Source organism: Schistocerca gregaria, chromosome 1 (genome assembly GCF_023897955.1).
Source record: "Schistocerca gregaria isolate iqSchGreg1 chromosome 1, iqSchGreg1.2, whole genome shotgun sequence".
In the NCBI taxonomy this organism is placed as follows: domain Eukaryota; kingdom Metazoa; phylum Arthropoda; class Insecta; order Orthoptera; family Acrididae; genus Schistocerca; species Schistocerca gregaria.
In genome coordinates, this window is record NC_064920.1 from 73,284,801 (window position 1) to 73,309,634 (window position 24,834).

General features: G+C 40.8%; 1 protein-coding gene across 2 annotated transcripts in view; it reads left to right on the forward strand.

The window, feature by feature from the left end:
- LOC126333765 (anaphase-promoting complex subunit 1) overlaps window positions 1-24,834 on the forward strand; it is a 353,884-nt gene that overhangs the window by 169,038 nt on the left and 160,012 nt on the right. For both annotated transcript variants that reach the window (XM_049996770.1, XM_049996779.1), the window contains exons 15-18: window positions 1,145-1,291; window positions 6,146-6,313; window positions 9,068-9,248; window positions 18,123-18,397. In XM_049996770.1, coding sequence (XP_049852727.1) covers window positions 1,145-1,291; window positions 6,146-6,313; window positions 9,068-9,248; window positions 18,123-18,397 — 771 coding nt within the window. The remainder of the gene's footprint in view (window positions 1-1,144; window positions 1,292-6,145; window positions 6,314-9,067; window positions 9,249-18,122; window positions 18,398-24,834) is intronic.

Genomic DNA, 24,834 nt, shown 5'->3' on the forward strand with positions numbered 1-24,834 from the left:
AAAATGGGCAGTGCAGTCACTTGTGGAGGGGCAATTTAATTCTACACCTGGTAAGTCTGATTCATAAATTAATAAACTTTCTGCATTTGTCTTACATATAGGGTACAGCATACAATGCATCGAGTCTGTCTCACCATGTCAAAATGCGTGCTGTCTTAATACCGCATGCTTGTAAAACTCTGGTCATCTCTCGAAAATTGGGCTTGAGCAGCAATAAAATTTAACTGTGGTCAAATCCTTCATTTAATATTGATCGAGATCAGTGCATCAGAATTTTGCAATGAACAGCGTTAAATGCCAACTTTATTACAGTTAACTTTTAGTCGAAGTCAGTGCACTTAGTCAGATGATCAGAAAATGTGTTCTGGTGACACTCTTGACAGCGTGGTATACCGGTCTATCGCCCGCCACACAACCACAATCAAGAGTGCCATTTCTTTTCATAGCAGGACTTCTTTTGTTGCCATCCTTACAGCACAGTGATACATTGATGACATTCTGGGCCCAATCTTGTTGCCCTTCATGGCAAGCCATTCTGGGCTTACATTTGAGGAAGAGAATGCCCATCTGCACATTGTGAGAGTTTCTACTGCTAGGCTTCATGCTTGCCAAACTCTGCCTTCGCCAGCGAGATTGCCAGACCTCTCCCCAATTGAGAATGTTTAGAACATTATCGACAGGACCTTTCGAGCAGCTCGGGATTTTGATGATCTAATGTGCCAGTTGATATCCATCAGGAGGACATTCACAACTCTATCAATCAATGCGAAGCTGAATAACTGCCTTGCGTAAGGGGCAGAGGTAGACAATTGAATTATGGCTCTCTCAGTTTGTGAAGCTCTTTCTCTTCACTATTGGCTTGACAAGAACCACCTATCCACTTTTAACATGTGGAAACACATGATGGCTGTATTGTAGAAAGCAGGCAAAAATTTAATGTTGATGATGAGTGAATGTCTTCCTAAGGTTTGAAGCAACTATTGCAGGCCACTTGAGGGTATATACTGTGCAAAATGAGCCTTCTCAGGAAAGAGACTGAAATATTTGATTCAAGCAGTAATTTATTTTGTCAACACAAGAAAGCAAACAGTTTTTTTTTCAATTTTTTATGTATTAATAATGTAGATATGATTTTTGTTCATAGGACTTGAAGCTGAATATGCTGATGTCAGAAGTATTACCATCATTAGCTCAACTTTTGTACCAGCTTTCAAGTGACTTGAAACTGCCAGCATATGTTGATCATTACTGGAGGGATTATCCAACACTCTGCCCTGCCAAAGTACTGAAGGTATTGCCTTGTATACACATTTTCCTTTTCATGTAATGTACTTATGAAATTGGAATTGAGATTTTACAGACTGTACACTTTACAGTTTAGTGTTACATGTTCAGTTTTACAAGCCATTTACTTTTTAACAACTATCTTACTTACTATAGCTATAAAAGAATCCAAATATACATAGACAAGAAAAAAGTAGTTATAGATAAAAGGAGGGGAAAAAAAGGAGGAGGTAAAATGGCTGACAATATTGAGACATACATGGGGTATTCAAAAAGTAAGGTGACTTTATATTTTTATGAAAAAATGTTCATTGATTCATCAATATTCATGTTGTCCCCTTCAAAGTAATCCCCCTTAGATACAATACACTTGTGCCTGCACTTTCTCCAAACCTTGAAGCACTTCTCATAAGCACTATTTGGTACAGCCTTGAGTACTTCCCAGCGATGCAGTTTATATTTCCTCAGTTGTTACAAATCTTCATCCTTTCATTGGTCTCTTCAGTTTTGAGAACAGGAAAAAGTCACAGGGGGCCAAATCCAGTGAATATGGTGGCTGAGGCATGATTATTGTATTGTTTTTGGCCAAAAGATCTCTCACAAGCGATGATGAATGAGCAGGTGCATTGCCATGATGCAAAAGCCATGAACTGGTTTTCCACAATTTTTTTGTCTATTGCTTCTCGCAGACGGCGCATAACGACAAGTTAATACTCTTATTGACCGTTCGACATTGGGGCAAAAATGATGCTGACTGGGCTTTCATTTCAACGTCATAACTGTAAAAAGATGTTTTGTCACTGGCTATGACCCTTTTGAGCAAATCTGGATCATCATTGATGTCATTCAAGAGCTCCTGAGTGATCCTTAGGTATCGGTTCTTCCGATCAAAATTGAGAAGTTTTGGAACAAAATTTGCTGACACATGTCTCATGCCCAAAACATCCGAAAAAATTGTATGACATGAGCCGACCGATTGCCAACCTTCTCAGCAACTTCTCTTACAGTTATTCGACAATTTTCCAAAACAATTTTCTTCACGGCTTTGACGTTATCATTTGTTGTTGTGTGCTGGAGTGTCCTGAGCGAGGTTTGTCATTGGCATTTTCTTGGCCATCTTGGAAGAGTTTGTATCACTTGTAAAACTTTTTTTTTACTTAGAGCAGACTCATCATATGCCACTGTCAACATTTCAAGTGTTTTAGAGCACTTGATTCCATTTTTCACACACACACACACACACACACACACACACACACACACACACACACACACACACACACAAAATTGATGCAAATTCTTTGCTCCATTTTTTATAAGAATTGAAAATCTCTGAGCACACTAAAACACACCTAACCTTTCTATCTCTCAGAAACAAATGAAGTATGCTGTACACTTGAAACTGTGAACATACGTCCGGGACACATGTACCAACATATCAAAAAGAAGATTGATAAGTGAATGTACGACGCCCGCACAATTTGAAGAGTCATATTATTTTTGAACAGCTCTCGTAACAGTGTAGCCGGCGATTTCCTTGCAGACTACTAATGTGAATTGTACAGAGGACTGTTTATTTTCAATTTCATTTATATTTGTCAATCATTCTGAGGCTCGTCTGTCTTTTGAAAGCAATGTATGAAGAGTTTCCTACTGGCTTGCAAGGCCTAACGTAAGAAAGGATTTTCTGTTGGGGTTGTTTCCCTTTGTCTTTGGAGTTTCTCCTCCACCACAAGACAGTGGTTCCCTTCTCATTTAATCCTCAGAAAGGAGGGTTTCCTTATCTGCCAGCTACACCGTTCCGAAGTCTTCCTTCTCTGCCATCGCTGCCATTAAGGTCTTCTCCCGTAACCCTGGGCATGGGTTCAGTGCTATACCCCACAGGATTGGGTCCCTGCCTGAACTCTACTATCCTAGAGCACTCCTGCCTACTGAAGTGTAGGATGCCCACCCCTGCGACTTTGACGAGCCAGACAGGAATTACCCCAGTGGAGGAATAGGGAAGGGGACCCTACCTCCCTGGAGCCAGGTTAATGATGGTGAGGTAGTGTACAGTTACAACTTGATGTGAGGAAGGAAATAATGAAAAGGTATGGATTAAAAATAAATAAAGCAAGAGTGAGGTAATGGTGTTTGGAAGAGAGAAAGGGATCAATGGAAACATTATCTTGAATGGAGAACTCCTCAAAGTGGTAGAAAGTTTCACTTATTTATGGAGTGAAATATCTAGGGAGGGAAGAATAAATAAAGAAATTAATAGGAGGCAATTTCTACCAAACAAGAAAACACCTGATTTGGAACAAGGAATTCCAAAAAAAGTAAAACTCCTTATGTATAAGAATTATTACTTCGCTATTGTCACCTATGGTGAAGAAACATGGACAGTGACAGAAAGGGACTGGAGCAGACAGCAAGCAGGGGAAATGAAATTTCTCAGAGCAGTTACGGGAAAAACAAAAATGGACAGAGTAAGGAATGTAGAGACTAGAAAGGACCTTAAACAAGAAAATTGAGAGAAGAAATTGGAAAAAAAAGAGATTAAGATGGTATGGGCATGTTAAGAGGATGGATGGCAGAGACTCCCCAAAATTATGGAAGAACTAAAGATGGATGGGAAAAGACCTAGAGGATGCCCAAGAACAAGGTGGAAAATGGGAGTGAGAATATCTGTGGAAAGGAGAGGTGTGACCTGGCAGCAAGTGGAGGAAGAAAAGCGGTGGGAGGACCGAGCCAAATGGAGAGGACTCATCAGCACCCAGACCCGACAGTAGCTGGAGCGGGATCCGGATGTAGATAAATATATTTGTCAACGATGGTATTTAATATTAATATGTACTAATGTTTATATTGTCTTCAGTAACTTCCTTTGACCTTAGTGTTTTCAGCTTCCACCTGTAGAATCATGCTTTTCCTCTTATCCCAACATCTCCTGACTTCAGAAGACTGTGTGGTGATTAAATACTACTCATAGTATATGCTTTGCCTTCTTTTTTCCTCATAATACTGTTTCTGCCAGTCCGACCCTCAATCCCAGTTCTACAGTAGTTTCTATCTCTTTTTTTGTTGTCTTTATTTATCTTGATTTTACTTGCAGTTTGTTGATTCTTACAGTTTATCGATTCTTACAGTTTATCTTTGACATGTTGATTAGCAACAACTCATATTAATAGTGTTCTAGAATTTGAATCACAATTGCTAGTCCATTATTGCTTCTGAACCTTTCCATGCAGCATATAGGTCTCCTGATGCTTGTTTTGGAGTGACCCATTCTTTCCTACAATACTTTTACTTTTTGTATTTTTAAGCATGCTCTCATGATGAATATAGTGTGTTTTGAAGAATATAAATGCACTGATGGAAAAAAATCACATCATCGAAAAGTAATTAATGTAAAGTAATGAAATTTCGGGAATACATTTGTCTAGGTAACATATTTAAGTGATTAACATTGCAGGATTTCAGGTTAATGTAAGTGTGGGATAAATCATTGCAAATCTGAAATACTGGTACATTTTTAACCAGTGTAACCTCGCATGCAATTATGCAAACATGGATATATTTGTGTTGTACAGGTGCCAGATGTCAGTGTGTGAGATGGAGTTCCATGACTGTTGCACTTAGTTGATCGATACAGGTATGGTTAATGCCATTTGTGGATGCTGCTGCCGTTGTTGTCCGACTATGTCCTGATGTCCCATATGTGCTCAATTGGAGACAGATCTGGTGATCAAGCAGGTGAAGGCAACATGTCAATACTCTGTAGAGTATGTTGGGCTGCAACAGCAGTACGTGACAGAGTGTTTCCTGTTGGAAAACACTCCCTGGAAAGCTGTTTCATGGATGGCAGAACAATGGGTTGAACCACCAACTGATTTACAAATTGGCAGTCAGGTTGCATGGGTTAATCATGAGAATGCTCCTGCTGTCATACGAAATTGCGCCACAGATGATAACTCTAGCTTTAGGTCCAATATATGTAGCACACAGACAAGATGGTTGCAGGCCCGCAACTGGCCTTCCAAAGAGCACACGGTCATTACTGGCACCGAGGCAGAGTCAGAGTCAGATTTCATCAGGAAAGACAGCAGACCTCCATCCTGCCCTCCAGTGAGCTCTCACTTGACACCACTGAAGCTGCAAGAGGCTGTGGTTTGGTATCAGTGGAGTGCACGCTAAAGGGCGTCTGTCTCGCAGCTGTCCTTGAAGTAACAGATTTGTAACAGTCCATATTGTCACTGTGGTGCCATCTGCTGCTAAAATTGCTGCTGTGGATGTGGTACAATGTGCCAGGGCCATATGCCAAACACAGTGGTGTTCCCCCCAGTAGTGCTATGTGGCCGTCCGGAGCATAGTCTTCTTGCGACCATACATTCTCGTGACCATTGCTGCCAGAAATCGTGTACAGTGGCTATATTCCTGCCAAGTCTTTCTGCAATATCACAGAACAACATCCAGCTTCTTGTAGTCCTATTACAAGACCTCATTCAAATTCAATGAGGTGTTGATAATGTTGTGTTTGTTGTTTTAAAAATATTCTTGACCAATGTCAACTCACCACGTCCAGTCTCAAAGGTAACTAATGCTTGTGACTGTTACACTGTGGACTTGAAACATCCTCATAGTGGGGCCACTAGCGCCACTCTTACATGAGTGGCATGACATTTGAATAGACATCTTTCAGCTGTAGAAACACACCCACCAATATTCATTTACATCCCACAACTCCTTCTTGCTCTTGTGATTTTTTCCATTAGTGGATGTAGGAGTAAAGGAGACCACTCACTGAATAGCAGAATTGTTGAGTCATTGAGGAGGCAACTCACTGAAACTGTTTACTACCTATTGTGTATTACTGTTACAGGAAAGCTATATATTGGACTCAGATTTGTCGAAACTACAGTTTCCGCATTTCATACCACAGATGCCTCCAGATGTTTTTCATCATATATATAACATGATTATGGGAAGACCGACTGAGCCATTTCCTTACATAAGACAAGTTAACAGGAGAACAAAAGACATTGTTCAGGTAAGTCATATAATTTCCACATACTGATTTTCAAAGAACAAGTAAAGTATTTATTTCTTGTAACAAATTAGATGTAATTTGTTATATGATAGCAACAGGTAATTATTAATAGGTTAGAATATGTCAGAATGTGAATTTTTTTAAAGCTGATTATTTCCAAAAATTCTTCTCTAGTGAAATTATATTGGAAACGGAAGTGAGCAGTTGTCTAAATTTAGTTGTTTGTTGTATATGGGACTTAACTCGTAGACACGACATAGGTGTAAGACACAGATAATTACTTCTACATGAGCTTAAACGTGGTAGTGGGATAGCATCTGAGCAAATGAACACAGGACTCCCAGTAGGTAGGAATTGGGTTCAGAGCTGTGTGTGGAGTTTGGGATTTAGATACACCATGGTTTTCCTAAATCATTTGAGGCAAATGCTGAGATGGTTCCATTGGTAGACTATGTCCAGTTTCCTCCTCCCTTCTGTCTGTTCTGAGTTTGTGCTCCGCATCCAATGCTCTCATTGTTAATGGGATGTTAAATACTGATCCTTCTTCTTTCGGGATATCAGTGAAAGATAAGGGCATTAGTACAATGCTTAAACTTGAAGCAGTTCATGAATGGAACACAAACTGATGAGGAGGAGAAAATACACTTCTGTACTGTAGCTCCTGAAAGTGAACTATGCAGGCACAAGTTAGAAAATGTCAGTAAAAATAAAAGCAAACCTAACTATTGCCGGATTGTAATGATGTATTAATAATATTGGATGCATGCAGTTCCACAAAATTTTGATATTTGCAGAAACTTGCAGTTTATGGTAAACTTGAGAAGCACATTTTTTATGAGCTCATTGAAACAGCCGCATTTTCTTTTCTGGAAAGAAATCTTTCATTTCTGTGCACTGTAATTTGTGTGAAATAATGATGAGGACAATTTTTACATGGTCCCATTCAACCCCTCTTACCCTGTTCTGCACATTGGCAAGGACAGTCTGAAATACTTGTCAAATTTGATCCCTCATCTGATGACTGTTCCATATTTTCCCACAAGCTCTAATAATTGTGGTGACTTCACTTACAAAAAGTGAGGAAAAAAGCTACAAAACACCTCAGAAAATGTATAATGACTCCTAAGTGAGTAAGCAACTGAATCCAGTTCTTATCAGCCAGTCTCAGTTTTGAAATGGTTATAATATTTGGTTGATATTGTAAGAAAGGGGATAAATATTTTCCAAGGGTTGATTGAACTCTGCTTTGTAACTTAAACAGTTTAGTTGGTCAAATACCACTGGTGTAACACATGACAATGTTTTCAAACTGTTAACTTCCTTAGCATTGTTGCCATAAGTAAAGAGCTGCCCACTTTTGAAACGTTAAATATTATACTACCACTATACCTCAATCAAAATAACAAAGTGATTGACACTCAAGCACGGAAGCAGTGATGTTTATTCACGTTTGTGTGCACACACGATATGGCTGCAGAAGTAACAGCAGGGGGTTGTTTCCATTTTGGATACATTCACCCGTTAACGTACAGTATTGGGTTTTCTTAACAAGTTGGTAATGGTCTTATAACCTTTTTGCAACTACTAAAGGACATTCGGTCACGTAAAACAAAAATGCTACTAATCGAAAAAATCAAACATTGACAACGAATCACTATTGTTAGGAGCGTAGTCTGCAACTGTGGTATCTGGCACTGGAGGTACCAGGATGATATGGCAATGGCTGAAGTGGTACAGTTCACTCAGGTTTGCGTTTTCATTGCCGAGGGTATGCTGAGGGTACCTGCTTCCTAAACCGATCTCTCACCCTGATGCTGATTGCAATTATTGTTACTTTATTCCAACTTGAAGGTCACCTTCTTGTAATATTCTTGATGCATTGTTCCTGCTATGAAGTACCACCAGTTGTACTGTGGGACTTCTTTTCCTTCTGCAGAGGGGTGAGGGCTGTAAGAGAGCTTGTATCTACATCCACTAGTTACAAAATCACATAACTACTCTTTAAAGAACTCTCCTGCATTTAGCATTTCTCATAGACTATTAAAACAATGAGTGAACAGATCGCCCATTCGCAACATGCTCATAGCCAGTCTGAACGTGATAACTCATCGAATGACAGAATAAGAGACTACATAATATAGCCTCTTTTGTTCTGGGGCTAGACCATTGTTGCCAGACCCTTGCTTCTCTGGAAACCGCAGCATACCCAAAGTGTGACTACAAAGCTTAAATGACTTTTTTCCATTGCAAAAAAAGACACTCATCTTGTTGGTACCTTGTGCTTCCATTTCTCCCTTCATGTCTGCACATAAATTGAAAGAATGTGTGCACAGTGTACTGTTCTCCCTACACTACTAATTAAAATAATTGTTTCTACATGACAATCTTTCATCATTACAGTATAGAAAAGTGAGTCATGTTGCTATATTAAATAACATGTACCTCTACACGATGGACAGACTGAAAGGCAATGAACAAGCACATTCTCTGATTGGTTGTTGTTGCTATGGTAGCTGTAAACAAGTAGCTGTCCTTCACTTCGTTATTCTGATCCAGCTATGTTACTACTACTACTACTACTACTACTACTACTACTACTACTATTATATTAACAATAACAGCAGCTTACATAATGACAATTCATCTCTTTGTTTGGTACAATAGTATTTGAAGCTTTGAAATTATCATTGCCAAGCTGAGTTATGTTTAAAAGCTATATAGCACAATGTTGATTGATGTGCTCTTACTTTGTAGTTAGTTGCTGTAATTACCCAGGGTGCAGAGAATCCAAACTTGCAGCTGGAACATTTTATACAGCCAGTGGTACCAGCAGGAATCAGAGGAGAAACACAAGAAGTTCTTTCAGCAAGGGATGCTGGACGCAGCGCTTCATATCCTTTTCCACATAGGGCAGTTCTTCTAATGGTGGAAATGGGTAAGCTAAATGGTTAATCATCACTGTTGTTTGGTGTTATGTTGTATTACGTACATTCTGTAGCAACTGCCTGTGTTCTGAAGGGTTGCAAATTTTTCCTTGAACAATTTTTTTTTTATTATTTAGCCACACTTTTTTTTCTTATTGAGCCACACTTTTCTTTTTCTTATTTAGCCACACTTTTTTAAGACCAATGTTTATTCTGATCACAAATTCTACATCTACATCCATACTCCGCAAGCCACCTGATGGTGTGTGGCGGATGGTACCCTGAGTACCTCTATCGGTTCTCCCTTCTATTCCAGTCTCGTATTGTTTGGTGTTATGTTGTATTACGTACATTCCGTAGCCACTGGCTGTGTTCTGAAGGGTTGCAAATTGATAGGTGAAATGGCAATGTTCACCATGCTCTTGATTTATCCTGAGGAAGTACTTTTGTGAGAGTTACTTGCAAGAATCTGGGATGGAGAGACTCTCAGGACACGTCAAGAATTAGAGTGTATACGAGGGTTGAATGAAAAGTAATTCCTCCACCTTTGTTAATCAGGTTTGGATGGGAATGTTTTAATAAATCAGATGCAGAAATAAGCCTTAGAATGTGATTTTTAATTACCAATATTCACCTTTCCACATAATTTCCAGCCAAAATTGGATACATTTCTGCCGATGATGAACAAGTTTTCTGAAGCCGTCATGGAAGAAGTCTACACACTGTTTGTGCAACCACAGTCTCACAGTTCCCTCATCATCATCTTCAGAAGCATAAGGATGTCCCCGCAGATCGTCTTTCATTATTGGGAATAGATGGAAGTCAGATGGTGCTAAATCTGGACTGTATGGAGGATGCCGTATGGTGGTGAGATTCAGTCTCTGAAGTTCTTCTGTGGTGGCATGTGAAGTGTGTAGTTTGGCATTGTCATGCTGCAGGAAAACATTTCTCTTTTCCTTTCGGACCATTGTTTAGCCATGATTTCAGAGTTTCCAGCATTGTGATGTAATGCTCTGAATTTATTGTTGTTCCACAACCAAGGAAATCAACTTGGATAACATCATCTGTGTCCCAGAACACTGTGGCCATGATTTTTCCAGCTGAAGGCTGCGTCTTGAATTCTTTTTCTGGGGCGAGTCTTTGTGTCCATAGACTAATGTTGTACCTCTGGGTGGTAATGGTGTACCCACGTTTCATCTTTTGTCACAATTGAATGGAAATAGGCGTCACCTTAATACTCATAACACAAGAGGAGTTCCTGGCAAATTTCAAGTCTGTGCACTTTCATTTCAGGAGTCAGCATCTGGGGTACCCATCATACTCAGATCTTCTGATAGCAAAGCAAAGCAATAATGTGACCCATACATTCCTGTGAAATGCCGATTATGCTTGCAATTTCTCTCTGAGTGATACGGCGATCGTCCTGAATCAATCTGTCAACATTTTGTGTGTGAAACTCAGTGTTTGCTGTCACAGGATGTCCAACTCTTTGGCACGCAAGGCAGATGTTCCCACCTCAACATCTTGAAACTTACTCGCCCAATGATGCACAGTACTCACATCAAAACAATCACCATAAACTGCTTTCATTCTCTGATGAATCTCCTTTGGGGTGACACCTTCTGCTGTCAAGACTTCAATGACTGCTCATTTCTTAAATCGCATTGACCGACCGTCTGCACAGGGTTCCATACTTTACACTGTAATAAAACAACTGTTCAGTGCTACGGCTTCCTGCCAATTGGAGCTGTAGAGAAGAGTCTACGGAACAAGCCAGCACCTGCTGCCAACTGCTGACGAGTTACGAAGGTAGAGGCATTACTTTTCAGTCAACCCTTGTATTTTGCAGAAGAAAGGAACTATTTATCAATTTTTGCCTTACTTTCTTTTGAATTGTAACCACCACTAGCTTGCGCAGTACCTTGTTGACAACTTGGATCGATGTCTTTGTATGATCTGTGCCACATTCAGAACCTACCATCAGGTCTTACCAACCCGTCTGAACAGATCACGATTTTCCTGGTGTCTAGGGTCCAGCCGATCAGGTCATGAGTCCAGGAAAGGCAGTGCAGATGATGTGCTATTAGCAAAGGCACTCAAAGTCGGTCATCTTCTGCTGTAGCCCATTAACGCCAAATTTTGGTGCATTATCGTAACAGATACATTCATTGTATGTACCACAATGATTTCTGTGGTTATTTCATGCAGTGTTGTCTGTCCTTAAGCACTGACAACTCTTAGACAAACGCCACTGCTCTTGGTTGTTAAGTGAAGGCCATCAGCCACTGCGTTGCCTGTGGTAAGAGGTAGTGCCTGAAATTTGGTATTCTCAGCACACTCTTTACCCTGTGGATGTCAGAATACTGAATTCCCCGATGCTTTATGAAATACAATGTTCCGTGTTCAAAGTTTGTTCATTCCCCTCACACAGCCATAATCACGTTGGAAGCCTTGTCAGATGAGTCACCTAAGTACAAGTGACAGCTTCACCAGTGCACTGTCCTTTTATACAAGTGTACATGATACTGCCACTGCCTGTATATATACATGTCACTATCCCATGACCTTTGTCACTTCAGTGTAATGTCTCATGGGGAAGAGGTAAGTTCTTCGGAGGAAATTTTCGAGATGTGAACAGCATATACAGAGAGTACATAATGAAAAAAATTCAGTTCTGACTTGTGCTTCCAAGTCAAAACCAAATCTCTTTTCAAATGCTGTCTATTTTCAAGTTATGAAAGAATAAAGAGTTCACTTTGTTGTAGCTTGCTCTTAGCAACTTGTTCACGTTAAGTAATCATTACAGCTTCATCACTGGAAACGTTGTGAACATCAAAAACATAATATCTTAGCTGTGTTGCATAAAATATTGCAGTACAGGGTAAACCCCTTTTTAACAAATGTCCGAGGACCCAAATATTTTTTTCTTAACTGGGGTTTTACCAGAGTACACATAAGGTGTGACTCAGAATTGTATTTCAGGCATGTTTAAGTGATGTAAGTGCTATGTAAACACCGAAATTGTGAATATACAGTACTTTAAGTTTAAATGCAAAAATGTATAATTAATACACTTTTCATAGTTTTTTTAAATCAAGATGGCTTGTTTGTTTTGTCCTTCCAGCACATTGTAGTGAAAGAAGTCGTCATTCCAGTTGGTTGGTATAAGTTAGAATCGATTCATCTACTTAGCAGCAGTGAAACTTGGTCCAACAGTCTCCTTTTCATCATCATCATCATCATCATCATCATCGTATTTCTTTGCCATGTTGAAAAGTTTTATTTTAACTTGTAAACAACAATGTGGGTGATTGTCAGCTTTTGCTGATCTGTAGGCTTTCTTCATTTGCAGACCGTAACTACACAAAAATAAAATTAATAAACAAACAACACTATTCATGCTTTGGAGATTCAGTGACTTTAATGCCAGATAACATGACCCCAGTTGCATATTAGGCAGGGTAGAAATAAATTTCCGATTCTGTCCATGCATCTTCTAGTATTGCTGCAAGGGAATCAGATTTATTGACTATGATCTAGTTACATGTCAACTGATTGAAATGGTTACCACTAACTGCACCACATGACACACAGTACAACCTATATGAATCTGAAAAAGAAATTGGAAACTCACTTGGACATGCTAGAAATTGCATAAAAACTGCATTTTAATTTCCAGAGTGTTTCATGTGGAATTTTCCTACAGCGCCATTCATTAATAGTGTGAGGGAATGACATTGTTCTTATGGGAGTTTCGCTGGGACTGACTGAATTGTATGTTGAAAGCACGTTTGTTTATTCGGGATTCTATAGTAGTTTTTAACTGAGGTGCAGGCAGGTCTTGCATGTAATAAAAAGACACAATTTTAACGAATCCATTTCAGTTATTCTGCGGTCCTTGTTGTTTAGCAACTTTGATAAGACCAGTCAAATAGGCCCCTTGAATATTTTTGATGCCATTTTTGAGAACTCTGAGAAAATTTGTTTCCTTTATTCAGCTGTTGTTGACTAAAGCATCACAGTGTTTTGCACCTAAACCAATGAGAGTGGATGTCAATTCACCTATATACATGCAAGAAGAGCAGATGGTAAAATTTACTAGCAGAGAAAAGAAAAGAGTGGAAACAATGCTTATATGTTATCTCTAATATGTGCCCATTAACTGTGACTTTTTTAAATTCATTTTTCTTTCTTTCATTGTGTTTCTGCTTTTTAGGTCACTGGACACTTGTCTTTTGAATTCATTACTGACTCTCAGATACTGAAGCTTAACATTGGCAAGGACTAGACTGAAAGACCCCAACAATTATTAGGACAGAACATTCAGGTTTTTTGTGACCAACTTCCAGACAAAACTAGTTCATGTCAAATGACAAAGCCTCCAACCCTGTGATCTTCAATCTTAGCTGCATCTCCTGTATTGCATTCTATGTGTACGTGACAACTAAAAAGCTGTCTGTCCACATGAATGGCCTATGTTGAACTGTGTCCAAGAGACAGCTGGACCACCCAGTCATTGAACATGCCACCCAGCATGATGTGCTTTATGTTAATGACTACTTGACAGCCCGTTCCATGAGGATTCTACCCATCACCACCAGCTTTTCAGAACTATGCAGCTCAGAACTGCCCCAAAAACATATCTTTCATTCCCACAACCACCTGCCTTCAACCTTTGGTTGTCTCTGTCCCCTCCTCTGCTCCCACTCCTGTACATATGTTATTTCTATCTCACCACCATACATACAAGTCCTTTCTTCTTCTCTACTTCTCTCCAATCGGTTTCACTCCCCCCTCCCGTGTACAGCCTTCCTGTGCTGCATCTAGCAGTCCTATCCTGTCCCCACTACATCTCTTCATGCTCAGGTGCTCAGGCAGGCAGTGCTAGCATCTTTCCCCACCCATACCTGGCTATCTGTTGACCTTCCTGCCCCATGCTTCCTCCTTACCCCCACTATCTGTTGTGTTGGCTGAAGAGCAAGGACAAGGAATTAGAATTCAGAAAGCGTATGTAATTAGTTTGATACTTAACTTTAATCCATTAATGATGAACGTCGCTCTTGACGGTACGTGAGTCACAATATTATCTGTTCAGAAGACATAGTAACTGAATGTGGCGCCTTGCTAGGTCGTAGCAAATGACGTAGCTGAAGGCTATGCTAAACTGTCGTCTCTGCAAATGTGAGCGTATGTAGTCAGTGAACCATCGTTAGCAAAGTCAGCTGTACAGCTGGGGCGAGTGCTAGGGAGTCTCTCTAGAATAGACCTGCCATGTGGCGGCACTCGGTTTGCAATCAGTGATAGTGGTGACATGCAGGACCGACTTATACTAACGGACCGTGGCCGATTTAAAGGCTACCACCTAGCAAGTGTGGTGTCTGGCGGTGACACCACACTATCCACCTCAGGTAGATTCCTGCTAACATTAGATGCAGTTGCTGTAGGCCCTTAGCACCAAGTGGCAATGGCTATATGTGTGTGAGTTCTGGTCATGTGAATGTGTGAGAGCTTCACTTCTGCAGGAGGACTTTATCTGAAAGCTAAAAATATTAGTAGTGTTCTTTTTCATGGTGCCTATCTGTGACTTGATGTCTGCTTTCATACATACATACATTTGTGTGTGTTTCAAATTTCCTACTAAACCACTGGATCAAATTCAGCCAAATTTGTTTGGCACATATATAACTTTTTATCTGGGAAGAAATACTGCTAGCTCCAATAGAGGTGGGCATTGGGATGAAAGGGATTGGTACCTCATGAATCTAGGCTGCCCTGCTCAACAGACATGTTGTGCACTTAGTATCAGAATGCATTCCAGTGGGTGCACGCTGTTGAGCAGAGAGGGAGTGGAGCAGGAGAAGGACACTGAGAGAGGGAGGATGAGATGCACAGAAAGGGGAGAGAAGGAAGATGGACAGTTAGAGATGGATGTAATAGGTGGATAGGGAGAGATGGGAGGAGGAACTAGACTGAAAGAGAGGGTTGAGTAGGAGATGGATAGACAGCGAGGAGGGGGGAGGAGATGGACAGACAGAGCAGAGGGAAGAGGAGTTGGACAGAGGGAGGGGGAGGAGGAGATGGTCAGAGAGAGTTGGGAGCAGGGGGAAAGAATAGGAGGCAAGAGGTGGGTGGAAAAGGAATTGGAGGGGGGGGAGAAGAAGAGATAGACAGGGGGAGAGGGAGATGGGGATGGTCACACAGAGGAGGAGGGGATGGACAGGGAAGGGAATCGGGGAGGAGATGGACTGTGAAAGGTAGGAGGAGGAGATGAAGATGGGCAGTGACAGGAGGAGGGAAGATTAACAGAGTGTGGAGGAAGGAGGAAAGGAATAGAGAGAGGGGTAAAGCAGTTAGAGATAGGGGCAAAGAGGAGATGGGCAGAGAGATGAGGGAAGAAGGTGATGGGAAGGGAGAGGGGTGAGTATGAGAAGGAAAATATGAAAAGAAGGAGGGAAGAGGAGTAGGATATGGATGGAGAGAGGGGGAGAAGGCGACTGGCAGAGAGAGGGGACGATGAGATGAGTGCAATATAGGTGCTGCTTCTGACTGCAGTTGACGCAGCAGCTAAGAAGTGTGTACATACAGGTTAGATATGATTAAACTTTGTTACTTGCGGCAGTGTTGATGGAAAACTGTTTGCCATATGCATAGCCAACTGTTTAGGACTAATATTCAGACTGTACGTTACAGGATTTACATTGTCTGTAGGGTTTGTGTCATGACTTGCCATTAGATACCAGTACTGGTAGAGAGAAGTAGGAGGGATTTGAACCCCAAAGACCGAAAATTTCCAGGGTGAATGGCACACGCTACTGTGATTTGCTGTGCCAACATGTGATCCCTGCTCTGTGGGAGTGAGGGCTTTTGACTCAGCCATTCATGTGGACAGACAGCTTGCACGATGGAGCCCCACCTCACACTTCTTGTGAGGTCACTCAGTTACTGTTTAACACGTTTGGAGAAAACTGTATCATTTACTGATCGTTCCAAACTGTGTGACCACCAATATCACCAAATTTGAACCCACGTGATTTCTGACTGTGGGGTTACCTGAAGGTCAGGGTTTATTGATGAGAGACTAACACATGTTGGGGGTTGAAGATAAGTATAGTGAGGGAGATAGCTGACATCCCACCCGAGATGTTTTAGGTAGCAGTAGAGCAGTCTCTGTTGTGGTTCCAGGCTTTTGTTAAAATGCATTTCTTTCTGTGAGTTGCTATTTCTTTTCTGCACATCCTTACAAACATTCCCACAAAGTTTCATTGTTCTACAAATCACTTGTTTCTCATGGGGCTCTCTCAGGTAGTGAAAGATTAGTTACAACCACCCTGTATATTTTGTAACACATACTGCTGACTGTAAGGGAAGAAATAACATGGGGGTATGAATCAAATAGCTCACCATATGGATGGGGGTGCAGGTCGAGGCCCTGATAACCTCTGATGTCCAGGCTGTAGGCATGTTGTGCAGGTAGTATTGGAAGGTATTCCAGGCACTATACATGCAGATAGGCAAGTTTGAGCAGAGAGAGGATGTGAGGAAGAATATATAATGAGGGGGTGGAGGATGATATGAGCAGAGGAAAGAGGCAAGAGGAGATGGATAGACAAAGAGGGGGAGGGGGAGATGGACAGACAGAGAGGTGGTAGGAGAACATGGACAGGTGGAGGTGGGAAGCTGAGGTTGATAGAAGGAGGAGGAATGGATGGAGAGAGATGAGGGAGGGGGAGACAGAGAGAGAAGGAGAAGGGGGAAGTGTAGGTGGCATGTGGGATATGGAAAGTGGCAGTGGGCAGGTGGGAGAGGAGGAGGTGTGAGAAGGCAGGTGGAAGAGGTACAGGGTGTTAGGATGCAGGTGAAAGAGGGAAACAGAAATAGTTTATGTGTGAAATAGTTTATATGTTTTCCTTTCTAATAGAAAATTTGAATAAATAAATATCTGTGCAAGACTGGCTACCTATCTAGTGAATATATAAAATGTGTGGATAAGAGTCCTCGAGCTGCCGTAGGGCCGAGAAACTTGGTAACCTGTGACATGTAGGCTGTATTGCATGATGTGTGTTTTGCAGATGTGCATGTTTGAGCAGAGAGAGGAGGAAGAAGAAGGTGGATAGTGAGAGGGTAGAATGAGATGGACAGACGCAAATGGGGAGGTGAGGTGGACAGGTAAACAGAGAGAAGTAGGAGGACAGGATGGGCAGAGAGAGGAGGGGAGGAGAACATGGAAAGAGGTAGGAGGGGAAGAGGAATTGGATAGACAAATAGAAGAAGAAGGAGATGGGCAGAGAGAGGGGGAAGGAGGAGGAGATGTATGCAGAGAGGGGGAGGAGGAGATGTATGCAATATTTGTCCTGTTCGCATCCACAGGCGAAGCTGCAAGTAAAAGGCTCTGTCTGTTGAATTTGTTTAATGCAAATGGTTGACTCTTGGACATCGCTACCAGAATGTATTGAAACCACAAAAAAGAAAAAAAAGAAAAGTGTTGTTTTTGTAATGAACCCTTCAATTATTCCGTGTAAAATTAATCAGTCTCAGTTTCACATGAAACTTATCATTGTTCTTCATTCACTAAAGTCATGAGAAACTTTATAAGAAGTTCGTAGCCTTAACTAGCAGTTGGCGTATGTTTTGTGAAAGCGTTGGTTGCTGTCTAATTATTATTTTGCCCTGTTTCAAGTTCCTCATGTGTTTCACAATAAAAAGTATTAATTTTTCTTAGATAATTGGTGGCTCCAATACAAGAGTAGTTCCATTGGTGCACGTTTTTACTTTACAAAGATATATATTTCTTGCTTAGTGCATGTAAAATTTGAATGTAGAATTGTTAAATACTGCTTTTTGTTCTCTGTTGTCATTGTTTGAAACAATTTGGGAATTGTTTACAGATATCACTGCAGGAGACTTGCAACAGATGCCTGTTGGTGTTGCAATGCTGTTAAGTGAAGTTATTTATCTAAGCCGACAGAATCCTCCTTCAGATTGGCCCGAGACAGCTTATAGACTTATAGCACGCCAAGACTTGGTTGCACAGTGTTCGCCAAATAGCATGGTTGACATTGGACATTCAAGACGCACATCTACTGCGTCTGCACATGGTTCACTTCGTGTCCCACCATTGGACCTCGATACTGATGATGGCATGGAAATGTCGGACACTGAGGTTAGTTGCTGATATTTTATTTTACTTTGTGCTGATTTTGAGAGACACATAAACAAGACAGAAAATGGGGCAAAGCTTTTGAATGGTCATGCACAGCTATGCTGCCTGAAATGGCTGCATTGTAGTAGCACTGTACATTGAGTTACAGTGCCAGTCCACTGCAATCATTCATTCATTCATACATACATACATACATACATACATTGTATCCTGTACATTCATCAAGAACTACAAATTTGAAGGTGTCGAATACATCAAGATGTACATTAACAAAATACAAGTGAATCATCAGAACTTTATCTTTGTGTTACATTAACAATAAACTATCATTATATGCATGGCTTCTGGCAGCTACATTTAAACAAGTAAATTAGAAATAGAACACTACTTTGGGGAAAAAGGTGCTACTCTCTGTTGTGTGTTAGCTTGTGTTTATCTCTTGTTGGTAGCTTAATATTTATTTAATTATAGTTGTATTTTACAAACAAACCAGTTAGCTACATCGTTAAGCATTTACCTGAAATACAACGTAACACTTACCGCTACTAACTGCCATGTCGCTAACAGAACTTTTCAGTCCTTTATTTTAAGTATTCGCATAATTTGTAGGAGTTGCTCATGATGTATTTTTTAATTTTCTTTTGAGTAGGTTAAGATTCCCAGTTTGTGCTTTATGTTAGATAAGTGCTTGTTGAATATCTTTGCACCAAAGCATGCAAGTGTACTCTGAACCCTACAAAAGGATGAAAAAACTACACAAAAATTGTTTTCATGTATTGTGTTGTGATTGTGTAGATGAGAGAGTTCAGCTGACACAGTTGTGTGTGTGTGTGTGTGTGTGTGTGTGTGTGTTTTTTTTTTTTTATTTTTTATTTTTTTTTTTTTTTTTTTTTTATTAGAAGTGACAGGTAATGGCTAAGGAGTAAACATTTTGGAAGGTGCTTGTAAGAATTATAAGGTCTTTAGATAGGCTTCTGCAAAATGCAAAATGTATGGCTAGCTGCTTCATACAGCATTGTTGCTGCTCCCTTTTTTTCGAGAGACTTCTTTGAGAAAAATTTATTTTCAATGTATTCTGACTAATCAAAATTGCAAACTGTTTTATTGACAAAGTATCTGCCAAAAAGGTTAACATTACACCTATTCTAAATTTATGCCATTTTTTATTGTCTACATTTTGATAATATAGGAAGAAATACAGTAAATGAAAAGAAATCATTTACATTAATTTGCAGACTGTTTTCTTTTCTACATTTTTCACTTACTAACCCTATTGCTGTGGTATATCTATTTTTAATCATCATCATCATCCTCATAACCTAGCTGTGAAATTTATATCTTTGTGGTCACAAATATTTGGCTGTTTCCGTCGAATATGTTGTGATTTATGAGGTCATGTTTGCTGTGGAACCTGAGAACACAGCTGTTTTTATCTAAATACATATTGGATTTCACTTCTATACTGTGACATGATAATATTATAATGTCTCTTGCTTCCAAACATGTTGTCTGCCCTCCACTCTCTCATAGGTTGCATAGATGCAGCAGCTGACATACCCTCTTTCGTTCCTGTTATACATCATTATGTGTGTTGACAAAACTGCAGCACGAAAGACATAAGTACGCCGCTGGCCCCCATGTAGACTTTTATCACCTTTTTCAGGAATAAATTTGTATGTATTTGTCCAATTTAAAGTCAATCCAATTCTAACTACTAATGAATTCAGACAAACTGCAGTTTTAATGTGGTAAAAGCTCCTAAAACATCAAAGTATGCTGTCTAAATTCCCACATCACAACTAATTTGTTGCCTATTCACTATTCCAATCCTCACACTTATCTAGGTCTCATCCAAGCTGGTATCTCTGTTCCCCCTCCAACACCAGCCGGTGTGGCCGTGCGGTTCTAGGCGCTTCAGTCTGGAACCGCGAGACCGCTACAGTTGCAGGTTCGAATCCTGCCTCGGGCATGGATGTGTGTGATGTCCTTAGGTTAGTTAGGTTTAAGTAGTTCTAAGTTCAAGGGGACTGATGACCACAGATGTTAATTCCCATAGTGCTCACAGCCAGCCCCCTCCAACCTTTACGTAGTTCTGAACTTAGTCAGTTGTGAAACACAGACTGCAGTTAGCTTCTAGGGTGCAAGTCACGTGTAGCAGCAGCATCTAAGGTATAAATAAATTCAGCCCAATTTTTGAACTTGTGCTTGTGCCTCCATCTAGTGACATCTATTGGTACTACCTCCACAACATGTAATCCTGCTGTAATTTATGCTTGCTACAACAAATACTCCCGTATTTCATGAAATGGTCAGATTTTGAATAGAGCAACAGATGGTTGTTGTGAGTAGTTCATAGTTTCTGACATATTCCTTGCATTAGCACCACATGAGTCAAATGTCACGTGATAGTTCAAGCAACGTCGATGCTGTATCAAGCAATTCGCCATATTGGGAATTCAGGCATATTGGGAATTCTTGAGCCTGTTTAAAAGTGAGTATCATTTGCTCAGTCCTGCTGTTCAGTGTTCTTCAAAATAAATCTGCACGTGACCTCAATAGCTAAAGCTTCTTGTGTAAAAGGAAGACAACCTCTAAACACTCTGTTAAACAATGTAAAATGGCAATCTCAGCAACAATAATTTAACAGTGAATATAAAATGACCCTTATTTTTTGAATAACGATTTGGGTAAATACACTAAACACTTTTTTGCTTTAGGTACATTGCCCCAGAAGATAATTGCATAATACAACAAGGAGCAAAAATAAGCAACCTAAACAGACACTCTTTGCTTTAGGACAATAGGATAAGAAATGCTTCTAAGTGCAGAACACTCAACAGAACTTCTTGATTAGTTTATCTATGTGTTGACTCCATGTTAATTTGTTACCTAACTAGACAACAAAGAATATTGTTCCATAGTTACATAACGAAGGGGTACTAAAGTATGTAGAACACCTGTATTTCTGGTGCTAACAGGTCATTATTACTTGTTGGAAATGTGTATATGTGTCTTTGTATCAAAGGAAAATACAGTCAAGTAAACTGATAAATTACAAGAAACAGTCACTGGCCAGCACTTATCTGCAGGAAGAAATGTGGAGTGGTGACGATACACACATATGAGGTGTGTGCAAAAAGAAGCCAAACTTTTTCTGTAACATCTTTATTGCTTATTGTACAGCATTTTAAGCACTGTCACCTCAAAATAATTCCCTCTATTGGCAATGCACCATTCGCATCTTTTCTTCTTCTTTTGGAAAGCCTCCTGGAACGTATTTCCGGGGATAGCGAACAGGTATGTTGTCGCATTGTCGTGAATGTCCCCTATAGTTTAGAAACAATGTTCTTTCAACCGGGTTTTATGTTCAGGAAACTGGAAAAAGTCTGCTAGTGCTAGATCTGTAGAATACTATGAATGGGGGACAAAAGGAATGTGATGTTTTGCTATATAGCTGCTGAAAGGAATGACACGTTAGCCAGCACATTATCGTGATGAAAAATCCGAATCTGGTTTTCCCATAGTTCAGACCTCATCCTGCACACAGCATCCCTCATGCACACTAAGATTTGTTGGCAACTTTACAAACATTAAGTGACCATTCTTCGAATCACAGCATGAACTCTTATCGGTATGGTCATCATATCTTGATGTGGAAAGTTGTCCAAGCTTGGGATAGACATTCTGTCCAGTTGAAAACCCTTAAACCGCTCACAAAGGTGTGTTCATCTCGTACAATGCTCCCCATGTGCTTGGATAAGAAAGTTGTGATGAGGTTGTTGCAAAAAAATTTTCACAATCTAACGAGCGCGCGCGCGCACGCACACACACACACACACACACACACACACACACACACACACACACACACACACACACACAATTCTTAAAGCTCTGTCATCAGCTCTTTCATTGTCACTTTGGCACATAACCAACGAGTAGCTTGTGCACATAGTCACTTCAGAGGCTGTAGCTCGCTTACTAACTTCAGAGCGAAATGCGGCAAATGGAAGTTTGTTGTCTAAACCTGCCACTATGTACTCTCAGTAGCTGCAGCACGCTCTCTCAGCTGGTTGGTGTATTATTTCGAAAGTTTGGTTTCTTTTTGAACACACCTCACATAAAAGTAAAATAATATATCTCATTTACTGTTACATGTGTCTGTCAGCAGTATTGCACATTTTGTGTCCTGAAGGTAAGTAGTGACCAGCAATTATATTTCATAACTTGTTAATACAAATCTTTGTTTACCTAATCCAAGCTCACTGCATAGTGGTTAGTGTCACTGCATCTAGATTTTGGGGTTCGATTCCTGGCTGGGTCGTCAGGAGCCCTGTCAAATGCTCTTTGTTTGTGAATGACTTTGCAATCTTCTGCTCTTCTTCTGATCTTATGAAGATGATGAGGCAGCTACAACTGACCATTAGGAGGCTGGAAACCTGGGCCCAGACAACTGGTTTTCAAATGGTTCAAATGGCTCTGAGCACTATGGGACTTAACAGCTGTGGTCATCAGTCCCCTAGAACTTAGAACTACTTAAACCTAACTAACGTAAGGACATCACACACATCCATGGCCGAGGCAGGATTCGAACCTGTGACCGTAGCAGTCGCGTGGTTTCGAACTGAGCGCCTAGAACCGCTAGACCACCGCGGCTGGCAACTGGTTTTCGGTTGTCACCTGAGAAGACTATGTGTGTCAATTTTAATCGTGCTCGACGGAGTTTTAGCCAACCAGAGCTTACAATGGCGGACCGTATTTTACTTTTTCAAGACACTGTGCGCTTCTGGGTTTATTATTTGACTCGAAATTAACATGGCTCTCACACCTGAAAGACCTACGAAGAAAGGGCTTCCAGTTGTTGAAAATTTCGAAATGCCTTGGCGGAAAAACATGGGAACCTGACAGGTCCCGCCTCCTACAGTTTTATAGGGCATTTGTTCGATCACGCTTAGACTATGGCAGCATGGTGTATGGATCAGCCTGTGCTTCCTACCTCTGGATGTCAGATGCTGTCCACCATGCGGGCATTTGGATATCGACTGGAGCCTTTCGGACCTGGACTCGCATTCGGGAGAACAGCGGTTCAAACCCGTCACCTTTCTGTGAAGTTTGTGGCCTGCGGCTTTCAGTTCAGTATATTGTGGCTACGTGTGTCCTGTATACTGATAATAGGGCAGCCCTTGGTCTCGCTGGAGATCTGCCCACCATCCTAGCAGACACTGATACCAGTGTTAACAGAGTGGTGAAGTTTTGTGAACTATGAGGCATCATCCCTAAACTGGTGAGGAAGGGCAGCAGACTTTAGTTCGTTATAAACTGCTCTGCATGTGGGGACAGCCTTCATCCCCACCCATGAGATTTCCTGTTGATTTTTCGTCAGGGGGCTGATGACTGTGATGTTGAGCACCCGCTCAACCCAACTCATCATCATCATCCGTACTGGGTCAGATATTTTCTTCCCTCAGTGACTGGTGACATGCCAGAGAAGCTGAATATTGGACAGTAACTTTACGTGTTCATGGAGAAACAATATTCATGGGAAAATATGAGTTTGTTGACTAAGTTATATTATTTATGTTGACAGTTCAGTACCAAAGTTGTATCTAGGAATTGATAAGTTGTTCTTCATGAAAATCAGAAATGTTTTTCCTACAAATCAAAAAGGATAGATTGTTACCATATAGAAATATCGAGTCACAGACAGGCACAACAAAAAAACTGCTAAACATGTGACCTTTCGGCCAAAATGCCTTCTTCTAAAGTAGACGAAACACACAATTCACGCAAGCACATTTCACACACATATGACTGCTGTCCATGTCTACTGAGACCAGACTGCAAATGAATATGCATGATGGGAGAAGCAATGTGGTTGGTGGGGGTAAGGAGGAGCCTGGGGCTGGGGCTGGGGATGGCAAGTTAGCGGTAGAAGAGTAGAGTAGGGGAAAAAGACTCTGGGTACGTTGATGGAATAGAAGCCTGTGTAATGCTGGAGAGTGAGCAGGGAATAGGATAGGTGGGTGAAAGACAGGGACTAATGAAGGTGGAGGCCAGCACAATTATGGATATTTAGGATATATTGCAGTAACAGTTGTCACATGTTCAATTCAGAAAAGCCAGTGTTGGTAGGACATATCCCGATGGCACGGGCTGTGAAGCAGTTACTGAAGTGAAGAACATTGTGTTGGGCAGCATGCTCAGCAACTGGGTGATCCAGCTCTCTCTTTGAGCATTTTTTGGTTGTCATGCCCACATAGAACGCAGCACAGTGCTTGTAGTGTGTAGATCACATGACTGCTTTCATAACCATACTTCAGTTGACTGGATATGTGATGCTTGTGACTGGACTGGAGTGGATGGTGTGAGTATCAATGGCATAGACATTGCATCTAGGCTTATTGCAGGTATATGAGCTGTGAGGAAAGGGGTCAGCA